Here is a 15329-nt window from a genome sequence, read left to right as displayed (position 1 = left end):
ATTTCTTGTTTTATTCTTTATTAATCTTATTTATTTGGTTACAGGGTCGTAAATCAGATGTAATTACAAATGCTGTCATAAAAAAATAAAGATCTGTCTCATCACAATGTAAATAGTTGACTTTTCTGAACTGCTAAAAAGAAGTATAAATTAATTAATAATCCTATCCCCTAGAGAAGGATTTAAGTATCCTCCTTACCAGCCAAGTTGGAAATATACTTATCTAATACAAAGGGTGTGCAGGACCTGAGCTTCCAACAAGTGCTTAACAACTACGGTGCAGGAGGTTTGGGAAATCTGCATTCCAATTTTGTCCCAGGTAATACTAAGAAACATTTGGTAAGATCTCCTCTAGGACTCCACTATGAACACCATCCCAACACTTCTAGCTACTCTATGCTTTCTTTCTGCCCATTCAGTCACATTACACAACTGGCAAACTTTTGACTAAATTCTCCAAGAGAGAATACACTGCAGAAGAGGCCACTTAGCTACAGCTATTTCAACAGCACCTACAGAGGGAGTGTTATGCTATACTGCTGGTTAGCTATGAAACACTGACAGAAAACATACCGAAGTGTTAATAGACCCTCGGAAAAGAAAGGGTATCTATCATTCTTTACATCCAGAGTTAAGTCTGCTCTGTTTCACACTAAACTATTCCCTCGATCTTTGATTTTCTCTCCTTCATCTTCCAGACTTTTTTTTTTTTTTTTTTTTTTTTAAGATTTATTTATTTTACTTGAAAGTCATATGGGTGCCAGTTCAAGTTCCAGCTGCTCTACTTCCAATCCAGCTCTCTTTTGTGGCCTGGGAAAGCAGTGGAAGGTGGCCCAAGTCCTTGGGCCCCTGCACCAGTGTGGGAAGACCTGGAAGAGGCTCCTGGCTCCTGGCTTCAGATCGGCCTAGCTCTAGCCGTTGCAGCCAATTGGGGAGTAAACCAGTGGATGGAAGATCTCTCTCTCTCTGTAACTCTGACTTTCAAATAAATAAGTAAATCTTCAAAAAAAAAAAAAAAAAAAAAAAGGCAGAGTTAGCGAGAAAGAGGGAGAGGGAGAAGAGGACAGAGGGAAGGAGGGAGGAGAGAAACATAGAGAGAGAGACTGATCTACCATCTGCTGATTCACTCCCCAATGGCCCCCACCCACAAAGGCTGAAGCCAGTAGCCTCCAAGTCTCCCACATGGGTCGTCTGGAGTCCAAGCGATCAGGCCATCATTGACTGCTTTCCCGGGCACTTAGCAGGAAGCTGCACTACAAGTGGAGTGCCTGGGCCAGCGCTGCAGACAGCAGCTTAACCTGCTGTAGCACAACGCGGGTTCCACACCATTTCCATTTATATATTTCATGTTTGTATTTCTCTCAATATAACTGTCTCACAAAACGATCTGGCTCCTTGATTTCAAATTATCCTTTTCCATTCCTGCCTGGATTCTCATTGTACCATCCCCACCAATTATCAAGGCAATCAGTAATTTATTTCAAACCAAAGAACAAGGTCCTTGCTCCATTACCTGTAGGCTAACGGGTAACCCCTTGCTCAGGACCAAATATAGCCATAGCTGCTTGTTCATTGGTAAAATTATATTTAGGTTGGCATAAACACATATGTGCAAATCTGACAGGTTAACATACGTGTTAATCCAATAGATTCAATCCAAGAAGAAAAAGCAGGTGTTAAATATATGAATACAGTTAACATCGGACATGTTTACAATGTCTCCATAATTCAGGTGTCTAAGCCTATTTTCAAAACTACTCAATCTTCCTATGATATTAAGGTTTTTCTTCCTAGCTTAGTTAACGTGACAGGTTTCTGACACTATAAACCAATGGGGGAATTTTCATTACATAACACATACACGGCTGAGAAAATATTGGGAAATTCTATTTTTCCCAATGACATATGATAAAAAGAAGTGATCTATTCCTGCAAATTAAAGCCTGTTTCCTTAAGCTGGTACTCCCTCATGCGGAGCCAGGGAAGCTGTGTACTAGTATGCCAGTTATTTTCAGTCTGGGCACTGACAGCACTGGAACAGGCCAGAGGTAACCTGCTCTGCAAGGCAGAGACCTCAGATTTTATAACTTTGTGTTCAAATTTCACACCCTGAGTTTTGTTTGTCTTTGAAAGGCAGAATTAGAGAGAGAGCTCTTCCATTTGCTGGTTCACTCTCCAGATGGCTGCAACAGCCGGGGTGGGCCAGAATGAAGCCAGGAGCTTCTTCTGGATCTCCCACATGGGTGCAGGGGTCCAAGGACTTGGGCCATCCTCCACTGCCTTCTCAGGTGCATTAACAGGGAGATGGATTGGAAGAGGAGCAGCTGGGACACGAACTGGTAACCATATTGGATGCCAATGCTGTAGATGCTGGCTTAACCTGCTGCACCACAGTGGTGGCCCCCACATTATGTGTTTTATTTTACAAGTCCTGAATTTCTTCATGGAACTAGTATCTGTCTATACACAAAACACCATGAGTTACCTTTCACTTAGCTTCACCCAAAAGAAATATTTTTCCAAGATGAAAGTCTGAACCTGACCTCTCTCAAAGTCTGCATCAGTGGGGACAGAATAAACCAAGTAAAGACATATATAATCACAAACTGTCAGAAGAACAAGCAACTTCACAGGGAGGAATGGTCAAAAATGAGTAGGGAGGCAGCAGGAAGTAATTCACATGGATGATTGGGGTGCTCTCTGCAGAGATTTTGCTTATGGTAGAAAGTGAGGTTTGAACAGAAACCAGTCAGTCAACAAATATTTACTGAGAATGTGTATTTGCCAGACTCTGTTCCAGGTGGTGGAGACATAAGCAGACATCAGACAGGTGGGATTCACATCCTGAGAGAGCTTACACTCTAGTGGGGAGCAATAATGAACACACTGAAAGAATACAGTAAGTTCAGATACTGAAAACACTACGACAAAGATAAACCAGAACGAGTGCTCCAGTGCCTGTAGGGACTGCTGGGCATCACACAGAGCCTCTGTCAGAGGTAACATCAAACTAAGACCTGAGTGCAAGGAAGCAGCGCAGCAAACAGCTGTGAGGAATATTCCAGGCACAAAGAATGGTAACATTACAAAGGCCTGGAGATGGGACTATGCTGGCACACTCAAGGGAGGGAGGAAAAGCCATGAGTGCCTGCAGCAAAGCTGGCGAGAGGTGACATTAGAGGGGACAGGAGCTTGTTTTATTATTTTTAAAGGTTTATTTATTTATTTGAGAGGCAGAGTTACAGATAGAGAGAGGGAGAGACAGACAGAGAGGTCTTCCATCTACTGATTCACTACCCATTGGGGCAACGGCTGGAGCTGCGCTGATCCAAAACCAGGAGATTCTTCTGAGTCTCCCACGTGGGTACAGGAGCCCAAGCCTTGGGCCATCTTCTGTGGCTTTCCCAGGCCATTAGCAAGGAACTGGATCAGAAGTGGAGCAGGTGCTGGAGCTGTGGCGTAGCAGGTAAAGCTGCCACCTGCAGTGCCGGCATCCCATATGGGAGCCAGTTTGAGTCCCAGCTGTTCTACTTCCCATCCAGCTCTCTGCTATGGCCTGGGAAAGCAGTGAAAGATGGCCCAAGTCCCTGGGCCCCTGCACCTGCATGGGAGACCCAGAAGAAGCTCCTAACTCTTGGCTTCAGATCGGCACTGTTGCGGCCATTTGGTGAGTGAGCCATCGGATGAAGACCTAACCCTACCTCTCTCTACCTCTCTCTAACTCTGCCTTTCAAATAAATAAATAAATCTCAAAAAAAATTATCAGTGTCTGGGCTCAACTGCTGGCTTCTCTTTCAATCTAGCCTCTTGCTACATGAAGGTAGCAGGTGATGGCTCAAAGGCCTGGATCCTTACCAACCATGTGGAACACTCAGGTTGCATTCTGGCGCCTGGCTTTGGCATGGCCCATTCTGGCTACTGCAGGCATTTGGGAAATGAACCCAGACTGAAGCTCCCTCTGTCTCTGTCTCTCTGCTTTTCAAGTAAAAAATGAAATAAGTATTTTTTTAAAAAGAGTGCTACTCTGGAACCTACACTTTGAGCACACATGCCTCCCAACTCTTTGCCACTTACATGCCTTAAGACTTCGGATAAATTATTTCAAGTGCCATTGTTTCCTTATGTGTAAAATAGGAATAATTCAGGAGAGGGCAAGTATATGCCTATACAGACTTGCAGTAGCTTTTATAGTATAGAGATAAGCAAGTTATACAACTTAACACTCTAATAGTACTCAGCAATAAAAAGTAATGAAATTAGTGATAATTTAAAAATTATGCTGAGAGGCCAGCACTGTGGTCTATTTTTTTTTTTTTTTTTTGACAGGCAGAGTAGACAGTGAGAGAGACAGAGAGAAAGGTCTTCCTTTACCATTGGTTCACCCTCCAATGGCTGCTGTAGCCAGTGCACCACACTGATCCGAAGCCAGGAGCCAGGTACATCTCCTGGTCTCCCATGTGGGTGCAGGGCCCAAGGACTTGGGCCATCCTCCACTGCACTCCCGGGCCACAGCAGAGAGCTGGACTGGAAGAGGAGCAACCGGGACAGAATCCAGCACCCTGACCGGGACTAGAACCCGGTGTGCCGGAGTTGCAGGTGGAGGATTAGCCTATTGGTCTAGCAGGTAAAACCCTCACTTATAGCACCAGCATCCCATATGGGCATTGATTCAAGTCTAGCTGCTCCCCTTCCCAACCAGCTCCCTGCTAATGTGCCTAGGAGAGCAGTAGAGGATGGCCCAAGTGTTTGGGACCCTGCATCCACGTGAGAGATCTGGATGGAGGAAACTCCTGGCTCTGGAACAGATCGGCTCTCTCTCTCTCTCTCTCTCTGTCTTTCCATCTAACTCTGCCTTTCAAATAAATAAATAAATTTTTTAAAAAATTTTATTAAGTTATGCTAGGTAAAAGCCAGATCCCACCTCCAAAAATAGATAAAGAACACATTATTATGACTTCATGCAAGTTACTTCAAGTATATACAGTACTTGAGAACAGAAACAAGCCTACAGTGACAGAAAGCAGAACAGTGGCCAACTGGGGAGCCGTGGAAGTGGGGAAGGAGGGGCTGTGAACTACTGCAGGGAGGGAGCATTTTTGAGATCAGTATCTAGTGGTAGTGATAGCTTTGCAGAGTTACACATAAGTCAAAACTTACCAGATATATGCTTTTTATTCGTGCAGTTTTTAATGCACGTCAGTTATACCTTAATAAAGCTGTTTTGAAAAAAAGGAATAGCACCTCATAGTATTCTTATGAATATTTAATGAGTTAATACACATACTATGCACTGAAAAATACTGCTATACTGCTATTATCAAATCTATGACTCAGATTTAAACACTAACTCAAATAATTTTATAGTACTTCAATGGGCAAAACCCTATAAAACTAATGAAAAATAATGCCTACAAAGTTTACAAAGCATTAAAGAAAACAAATATTTTAGTTTAAGACTCTCAAAGCAATGAAAATAAATTTTTTTAAAAAATTGGCTTTCTGTGAGCAAAGCATAGTGCGAAAGGTTTTACATAGATTATTTCATGAAATCTAAATAAAAATCCTGAGATAGATGGTATTATCTCCATTGTACACATGAAGATATAAAAGCTTAACAGTATATAACTTGCCCAAGTTCATACAGAAAGTGAAAAAGATTAAATAGCAGATCTCATGGACTACAAAGTCCAAGGAAATAATTTTTTTTTTACTTCACTGAGAGGTCATTTGTTTGTTTTAGAAACGAAGGTTCCACAGAACCTGAACTTTAAGGAACTTGGCACTCTGCTACATACAGTAAATAAATTAGCATCACTTACCATATCTGTAGCTTGATCTTCTTTCCTTGTAATTCAACTGTTTTGATCTTAAAGTCTATCCCTACAACACAGAAAAAAAGTACGTTGTAATTGCAGCTTTGTGCTTAACTATAAATGTACATTTTCAGACATTCACTTTTGGAAGGCTCTGGAGAGTCACCTAGTATACAATGTTAGACAGATGTGTCCAGCTTTAAACCTGAGTAACAAGATCCAGAATGGCAGGAGAAACAGCTATGGAAAAGAAAGCACTTGCAGGGCCGGCACTGAGGCGCAGTAGGTTAAGCGCCTGCCTGCCATGCCGGCATCCCACATGGGCACTGGTTCATGTCCCAGCTGCTCCTTCAGATCCAGCTCTCTACTGGCCTTGGAAAACAGTGAAGGATGGCCCGAGTGCTTGGGACCCTGCACCCGCGCAGGAGACTAAAGAAGCTCCTGGCTCCTGGCTTCGGACTGCCCAGCTCTGGCTGTTGCGGCCACTTGGGGACTGAACCAGCGGAAGGAAGACCTCTCTCTCTCTCTGGCTCTACCTCTCTCTCTAACTTTGCCTCTCACATAAATAAATAAATCTTAAAGAAAGAAAGTACATGCAAATTAGGAAATGATTGTAAACATCCAGTATTTTAATGCATAACATAAACATTTCCTAGTAAGAAATTCTGATTGCCTTCACGATCTTGCAGAGCAAAAGAAAACTACCAGGAATAAAGAGACATTTTATAATGATAAAGCTGTCAATTCTCCTTTATGAGGAAATAAAGGTAGGTAGACAGAAAATCAGTAATGCTGTAGAAGGCTCAAATAACACTATCCACCAATCTGACCTAAGTGAAATTTACATAAATCACCTAGCAACAGAATACACACTCTTTTCAACTACATGCTGAATGAGTAACAAGACAAAAGGGCCATAAAAGACATTTCAATAAATTTAAGAGTATTTAAATCACGTAAAGTATGTTTTTTGTGACCACACAAATTAAAATTAGAAATCAGTTAACAGAAAGACACTCAGAAAAATTCCCAAAAGTTTAGAAATTCATAGGTCAAAGAAGAAATTACAATGAAAGTTAGAACTTAAAAAAAAAAAAAGATTTATTTACTAATTTATTTGAAAGGCAGAGTAACAGAGAGGGAGAGGGAAGGGGGGGGGGGTCTTCCATCCACTGGTTCACTCCCCAAATGGCCACAACGACCAGGCTGAAGCCAGGAGCTCACATCGGTGCCCATATGGAATGCCAGCACACAGGCAGCAGCTTGACCCACTGTGCCACAGCACTTGTCCCAAAAAGTTGTCCTTTCATTTAGATTGTAGTCCAAATTTTTCCAAAATGAAAAGCTTTTCTGTTTTCTCAATGTTTTCAGGATAAAACTGTGAAATATCCTTCAGTATCAAAGTCTTGGGACTACAAGAAATATCCCTTCCATCCCATTTTTCTCTCTCACTTAATACATTCTACTCCCTAAAACCTCTTCTTATCCCCAATTCTCTTCCAGGTAAACTCGCATTTATCTCAAGCTCCAGTTCAGCTCCTATGGAACAAATACAAAAGATGTATCTATCCAAGGCCCAACTGAGAGTGAACACATTGTGTCTCCTCTCATAAATCGTCATCACCACCAGGAAGCAAACCAGGACTCACCAGTTTTTGAGCAAAAGTAGGGATTTTGAATCTATTTTATTAGAATTAAATTCTCAGCACCTCATACAATGTCTGACAAGTAGCAGGCATTCAAAAACTAATTTGTTGAATAAACAGGCAAACAATGGTTTTCTCATAAAAGTAAAAGGGTCCCCTTAGCAGGGAATAAAATCACACTTGAGGGGGCCAGTGCTGTGGTGCAGTGGGTTAACACCCTGGCCTGAAGCACCGGCATCCCATATGGGCACCATCCCATATGGGCACCGGTTCAAGACCTGGCTGCTCCACTTCAATCCAGCTCTCTGCTGTGGCCTGGGAAAGCAGTAGAAGATGGCCCAAGTCCTTGGGCCCTGCACCCACGTGGGAGACCTAGAGGAAGCTCCTGGCTCCTGGCTTCAGATCGGCACAGCTCCAACCGTTGCAGCCATTTGGGGAGTGAACCATCGGATGAGATCTCTAACTCTGACTTTCAAATAAATAAATAAATCTTAAAAAAAAAAAAAAGTCACACTTGAGGTGAAACTCCATACCCGATAGCTCTACCTTAGCCACCTTGCTTCCAATCAGCCTTTGAGTCTCAGGCCAAAGACCCCAATGAGAAACCAAAACAGGAAGGGGAAAAAAGGGAAACTGAAGTACAGGCAGAGGAAAAGGAGATTATTTCCCATCTTCTCAGAACAGGACAACATTCTTTAAATGGGGAGAGATGAGGCACAATACCAAACAGAAAAATCTTGGAAATTTACAAAAAACGTAATACATTTAACTGAAAAGTTGAGAAAATTGAAACTAGTCAGAAAATATGACAAAGAATGAAATACATGAAGTATAACAAGTTACAATATCCAATCAGGAAGTCAGACATCAAATGAACAGTTTGAGAAAGAAGAGAGAAAATAATATGCAGATTACACAAAAAAGCCCTTAATACATTACGCAAAAAAAGCCTAAGTAGAACCAAAGTAATCTACTTTTAGAATTAAAACAAACAAACAAACAAAACACACAAGTATCTAGTGTAGTGAATAAAATGTACAAGCATACCAAAGCACAGTAAGGTGAAATTTCAGAACACTAGGATCAAAGGGATTATAAAAGTATGCAGAGAAACAAACCCAGCCACATTAATGATTATGGCAACTCTCAACTTCTCAACAGGAACATTACAACCCAGAAGACAAAAAATTAGTCTAAGTATTTTTTTTTAAGGCCAGCATTGTGGCACAGTAAGTTAGGCCACCACATGCAATGCTGGCATCCTGTATCGTCAGGCAGATACCCAGACATGAGTGAATGGGGGAAGGGCCACAAGACCCTTCCCCGGGGGTGAAACCAAGAACCTTGTTTTCCCTTGGGACACACCCAAGACTGGCCGCTTTGCACAGAGAGCCCAAAGGCATGCAACTTCCACACTTCAACCATGAAGGTCAGCACCACAGCCACATCAACAGTCAACACCTTTAAGCTTCAGGGATAAAAGTCCCAAAGCAAGGAAAGGGGGTGTCACATTTTCTTTCGCTTGGCCCTTCCTTCCCCTGGAACCTACTTTGATAAATTTTGCTTTACAATTTCTACTTTTGTCTCTCTAAACTGTAATTCATTATTCTGTCAGCACAAAAGCATCAAGGCCAAGCTGGCTGCCAGTGACAATATCAGAGGGCTGGTTCAAGTCCTCGTTGCTCTGCTTCTGATCCAGCTCCCTGCTAATGCACCTGGGAAAGCACTAGATAACTGGACCAGTCCTGGCTACTGCAGCCATTTGCAGAGTGAAGCAGCACATACAAGAGATTGCTTGCTCTCTGCCTTTCAAAAATCAAATCTTTTTTAAAAAGAAAGAAAACATAGGCCGGCGCTGTGGCATAGCAGGTAAAGGTGCTGCCTGCAGTGCTGGCATCCCATATGCCGGTTTGAATCCTGGCTGCTCCACTTCTTTTTTAGGAATACAGTGGGGGGTGAGGGGAGGGGAGGGGAAGGGAGGAGGGAAACTGAAGCAGTGTTGTGTAGTGGGTGGAGCTGCCAGGTTGCTGGTTCGTGTCCCACCTGTTCCACTTCCAATCCAGCTCCCTGCTAGTAGCCTGGGAAAAGCAGCTGAGGATGGCCCAGGTGCTTGGGCCCCTGCTGCACACGTGGGAGACCTGGAAGAGTCTCGAAGCTCCTGGCTCCAGCCTGGCCCAGCTCTGGCCATTGTGGCCATTTGGGGAGTGGACCAGCAGATGGCAGGTCTGTCTCCCCTCTCAACCCCTCTCTGTCGCTCCAAGTTTCAAATAAATAAATAAATATTTTTAAAAATTAGAAGAAAGAAAATGATATCCCCAAAGAACAATGATTTGGCACACTGAGCAGGAGAGACAATTTCAGAATCAAGGCCTCTCTAACCTTCCTTCTTTATCTACCCAAGAGCAAGGAGGAGTTCCCTCTGAGGGAAGCTATTACAAAGGGAAAGCAGTTGTCTTAAACCTCCCCTCCCTTACCCCGAAAGATAAACCAGGAAAACAACAGTCTGAAAGCCTTCAGCCCAGGCAGACTTTTCATCTGCCTTCCCGAGGGCACTGCCCACCTGTGCACAGAGGGTGAGAATCTAATACTCTCCTGCCACCAGACATTCCTGGTGGTCTGCTCCCACCATCTCCTGAAATACTGACAACAGATGCTCTGGTTAACTGCTGAACAGAATAGTGTGCCATAACTGTAAGTTCCTTTCTGGACAATTTTGTATGGTAGTTTACACATTAAACTTGCCTAGATTTCAAGGTACCATCTTTGCTTTTCCAGAATAGAATTGGTGGGCCCATTTCAACTGTTTTTCATTTACATTCTTTTAATATTATTTCCTCCTTCCCAACTCACCCCCAGGAGGCACCCATCTTGGACCTTGCTCCTCACTGTTCTCTAGGCCAACGTGACCTGCCCTTTGGCGGTTTCATTTCTGCTTCCTTCTTGGTTGGGTAAAGCAAGATCCTAATTCTCATCTTAGAAAGGAAGCTTCCATAGGAAGTTCAAACTCTCTCTCTGTAAGCTCAGTAACTGAGTCTGCTGAAACAAGCTGAAAACAAATTAACAGGAGAAAAGGCGACCAGATTTGTCAATGTGCATGTAGAACAGAGCTGTACAAAAGAGACACCAACAGTCAGATGGCTGAGCTTAAATGCCCTCTTCACAGGGAAGGCGGAAATTAGAGAGGAGGACTTTGGGGAGGGCAGAATGTGAGCTACTTTAGAGGGGGCTGTAAATGATTTTTAGGATTAATGAATGAACCTGGAAAATAATTTTAGGATTACAAAATGAGCCCGGGACAAGGTTGCTCTCTGCCTTGGAGGAGTGATAACAAATCATGAGCATTGCAAGTGCACTGGAAACAAAGGTTATCTTAAGTATTGGAGCAGTGGTGGCCGGAGAAAGCAGGCATTTGGTGCTGAGATTAACGGTAGAGACACCATTTGGGACATCCGCGTCCCATGTTGGGGTGTCTGGGTTCAAGTCCCTATTCCAACTTCCTGGTAATGAGCTCCCTGGGAAGTAGTAGGTGATGGCTCAAGTAGTTGGATCTCTGCCACCTATGTAGGGGACCTAGACTGAGTTCTGGGCTCCTGTCCCGGCTCAGCCCTAACTACTACAGGCATTTGGAGAGCGAGCCAACAGATGGAAGACACCTGTTTTTGTTGGGCTGTCTCTCCTCTGCTTTTCAAATAAATGTATATACTTTTCATTTCTAAGATTAATAAGCCTTTTAAAAGTTAGAAGCATGTGATTAGGGAACATGCGTGGAGTTGAACAGAAGAAAAAGGCCCAAAATATCTGGAAAATGTAAGAACAAGTGAGCAGTGGACAAAGATTTGTTACTTCAAGCAGCTGCTATTGTCATCACAGCAGTGAAATATTAACTGACTTCTAAAAATATACAACTATTACTACATTAACAAATAGGTCAACACCAGAGACGCCTACACACCCATCCTCCTCACGACCGGAACACCTCAGCTCAATCCCACTGTCTATGAAGAAAGATGCTCATATACCTCCACTCCCCAGCAGGGCCCCAGGCCACCTTTCCAGTCTCATTCCTGCCAGTTTTCCTCCTGTAGTCACATTCAGGAAACTTTTACAGCTTCATACTTTTTCCAAGTAAGTATCTTTGCTACACCACCAAGTGCTTTCCACCCCCCACCCCACAACATACCTAAGCACAGAACAACTTATAGTGAAGATAAATAGAGTAGAAACACTTGTGATAAGATTTAGGGACAAGAACAAAACCAATAGCTCATTTGCCAAGAGAAGCTAGGGAAACCTACAAATCTGTAAGATTCTGCCACAATGAATAATCAATTCTCCTGCAAAACTATCATTTGCTACATCAACACAGATAATCATAGGGTTTGATCAGTGATTTTAGGTTTTGTTTATGTAAAAAACACACTAAAAGAAATTCCTACATTTTACACGTTTCTGGGACCTAGCTCAAAAGAGTATTTCAATTTACTGCAGTCAACCCATTTATCAATTTTCAGCTCTTCAGGGGAGGAATAACATCAATGTATTTGTTTTAATGATGTTGCACAAGTACCATCTAGTGGTAAAAGGAGTAAATACAACCTTTAGCCACTGTTCAGTTTTTCAAAGCTTGGCTTCTAATGACACATAAATACACAGTAATTAATTCAGGCAGAAGCAACCCATATCATAAACTCCAGACAATCAAAGTTTAAAGATTTATAGAGAAATGATAAATAGCTCCAGCTTTTGAAATGAAAATCAAGTGCTTTCTCCACGGCCAATAAGGAAATAAGAACCATACACCTACATCCTTGAATGCTGCCTAGTCTGAAAGTAAAGAGAAGAGGTTCTAGTCTTAGCTGTCACTCACAGTATAAATTTTGAAAAGTTCACTTCCCACTGTGTACACTAGTTTCTCCATTTGTACACAAATATGAAACGTAGAATGTGAAAAAGTTCCCTCTAGAGATCTTTCATGCTAGTAAGTTTTACAGTTGTATTGCTCTAACCCTTCGCATAGGTAATTTCTTAAATCCTCAAAGCAATCCTCATTTTACAAATAAGGAATAAAAAAAATAACAGCACCAATAATAGCAATAACACTAATATTTACAAAGTAATTACTAAATGTCTAAGCACTTCACACATATCATGGAACTCACTGAACAACTGCAAAAACCCTCTGAGTCTATTTTATAACCAGAAAACCAGAGGTAAACTTATAAAGGTCACAGGGTTAACAGGTGGCAAAACAAGGACTCACGGGTTTTTAAATAAAGGTGTCATTTTTTTTTTTAAAGATTTAGTTTTATTTGAAAGAGTTTCAGAGAGGCAGAGGCAGAGGCAGAGGCAGAGAGAGAGTCTTCCATCTGATAGTTCACTCCCCAAATGGCTGCAACAGCCAGAGATGGGCTGATCCGAAGCCAGGAGCTTCTTCTGGGTCTCCCATATGGGTGCAGGGGCCCAAGGACCTGGGCCATCTTCTACTGTTTTCCCAGGATATAGCAGAGAGCTGGATCAGAAGTGGAGTAGCTGGGATTCGAACTAGTGCCCACATGGGATGCTGGCACAGCTATGCCACAGTGCCGGCCCCAAGGATTCAATTTCTTACCTGATTTCATGCCGTCTATGTTCTTAACCGCTACTAAGTTTCCTAACTCCATTCATTTTCATTTTTTGTGGTAAAATCCACAAGACTCGGACCATTTTAAAATGAACAACTCATAATGTTGTGTAACCACGACTTCTATCCAGTTCCAAGTATCTGTCATCACCTCAAAATGACGCCCACGCTGCCCTGCCTGCACACCCTGGAAGATATTAATCTGCATCGTCTCTGTGAATGCACCCATTCTGGAGGCTTCCTAGAAATAAACGCACGCAACACTTACCCTTTTATGCCTGGCTTCCTCCACTTAGCATATATGAGCTACATCTGCACTATGCAGAATGTCACCCATGTGCGTGACAGGGTCCCAGTACTTGGCCATCCCCTGCTGCCTTTCCAGGCACTTTTGCAGGAAGTTGGATTGTAAGTAGGGCAGCTGGGACTTGAACCAGTGCTCCAATATGGGATCTGGCTTCGCAGATGGCAGCTTAACCCCTGCTGTACCACATCACAGGCCCCTTTCTGTAGATTTCTAAACCTTATTGTGCACATGACACAATCTTCAATGGCAGTAAATCCTGCAAATTCCAGCCTCCTTATCTTCCCTGTACTCTGATTTCTATCTCCCTGAACCAGCAAGACTGTCTTTTTCAGCTTGGATCCTACACTGGAAAGCCAGGAAGATCACAGAGCTCAATTTATTTGTTTTCCTTCTCCTGGAGAACAGAGTCCTGTCCTGTGTGTTACCAAATACCTAAAAACACTTGTCTCATACTATTTTTTTCAGTGTCCTGCCCATTGATGACCAAAGGGCTAGTCTGGTATCAGTTATTGTATAACAGCCAGAAGTGAGAATTTTCAATAGATTTACTGTCTTTTAAAGGGTAAGCAGTCTTTAGTATATTTCTGGACTATGTTTTCATTTCAGAACCTAATGAAAGCCATGGATCCTGTCTATAACCTTATACTCAATGTATATACAAAGAAAATTGGGAATAGAATTACAAATTCAGTCTCTGCCCCAGCCCACTTGCCTTCTAATATGCAGTCTGTGACAATATACTGTACTATCATCTTCTAAGGTGTTAGGCCCAATTTTATTTACTGAAACTCATTAAGCCTGGAATTAAAAAATGTAAGGCAGGGGCTAGCATTGTGGTATTGTGGGTTAAGCCTCTACCTGCAACGCCAGCATTGCGTATGGGTGCCGATTTGAGTCTCAGCTGCTCCACTTTCAATCCGGCTTCCTGCTAATGTGCCCGAGAAGGCAGTGGAAGTGCTTGGACCCCTGCCACCCATGTGGGAGACCGGATGAAGCTCCTAGCTCCTGGCTTTGGCCTGGCCCAGCCCTGGTCATGGTGGCCATCTAGGGAATCAACCAGTGGATAGAAGAGCGCGCTCTCTCTCTCTCTCTCTGTGTCTCTCCTCTTTGTGACTCTAAAAATTAAATCTTTAAAACAAAAAAAAAAATCTGAGCCAAGGAAATTTTAAATCAATAATGACATCCTTTTATTAGTATTATTGTAAAAATATAAAACATGTTCAAAAACATCCTCCATGTGTGGTAATATCTGTCACATATTTTAATGATGATATAATGGCAGCCTGATACTACAGAATAAGTAAACAAAAATAAAGTAACCTGGGGGCTGGCGCTGTGGCATAGCAGGTGAGGCCACCACCTGCAGTGCCGGCATCCCATCTGGCCGCCAGTTCATGTCCCGGCTGCTCCACTTCCAACCCAGCTCTCTGCTATGGCCTGGGAAAGCAGTGGAGGAGGGCCCAAGTCCTGGGGCCCCTGCACCCGTGTGGGAGGCCTGGAGGAAGTTTCTGGCTTCGGATTGGCACAGCTCCGGCTGTTGTAGCCATCTGGGTGGTGAACCAGTGGATGGAAGACCTCTCTCTGTGTCTGTCTCTGCCTCTCCTTCTCTCTCTGTGTAACTCTTTCAAGTAAATAAATAAATCTTTAAATAAAAAAAGAGTAATCTGGGTTTTGCACCTGTATTGTTTTCTACTACCTTTCTTTCACTATATAATTATTAAAATTTTTTCTTTTACTATGCCAACATCTAGCCATCATCAACTGTAGAGTGGATTGTGTGTGTATATTCATACCTCTCTAACCGCAGTTAAAAACTGGCACTCTGGGGCTGGCGCCGTGGCTCACTTGGTTAATCCTCCACCTGCAGCACCGGCATCCCCTATGGGAGCTGGATTCTAGTCCCGGTTGCTCCTCTTCCAGTCCAGCTCTCTGCTGTGGCCTGG

At 42.9% G+C, this 15329-nt stretch overlaps 1 protein-coding gene across 1 annotated transcript in view; it reads right to left on the bottom strand.

Annotated features, from left to right (window-relative positions):
- RAB10 (RAB10, member RAS oncogene family) overlaps nucleotides 1–15329 on the bottom strand; it is a 95047-nt gene that overhangs the window by 24136 nt on the left and 55582 nt on the right. Inside the window, exon 2 of the mRNA XM_062209108.1 lies at nucleotides 5820–5880. Within this exon, the coding sequence (XP_062065092.1) occupies nucleotides 5820–5880 (61 nt within the window). The remainder of the gene's footprint in view (nucleotides 1–5819; nucleotides 5881–15329) is intronic.

This window comes from Lepus europaeus, chromosome 13, assembly GCF_033115175.1.
Source record: "Lepus europaeus isolate LE1 chromosome 13, mLepTim1.pri, whole genome shotgun sequence".
Taxonomy (NCBI): Eukaryota; Metazoa; Chordata; class Mammalia; order Lagomorpha; family Leporidae; genus Lepus; species Lepus europaeus.
The sequence above is the reverse complement of the archived record's forward strand: the minus strand, read 5'-3'. Positions and strand labels throughout refer to the sequence as shown.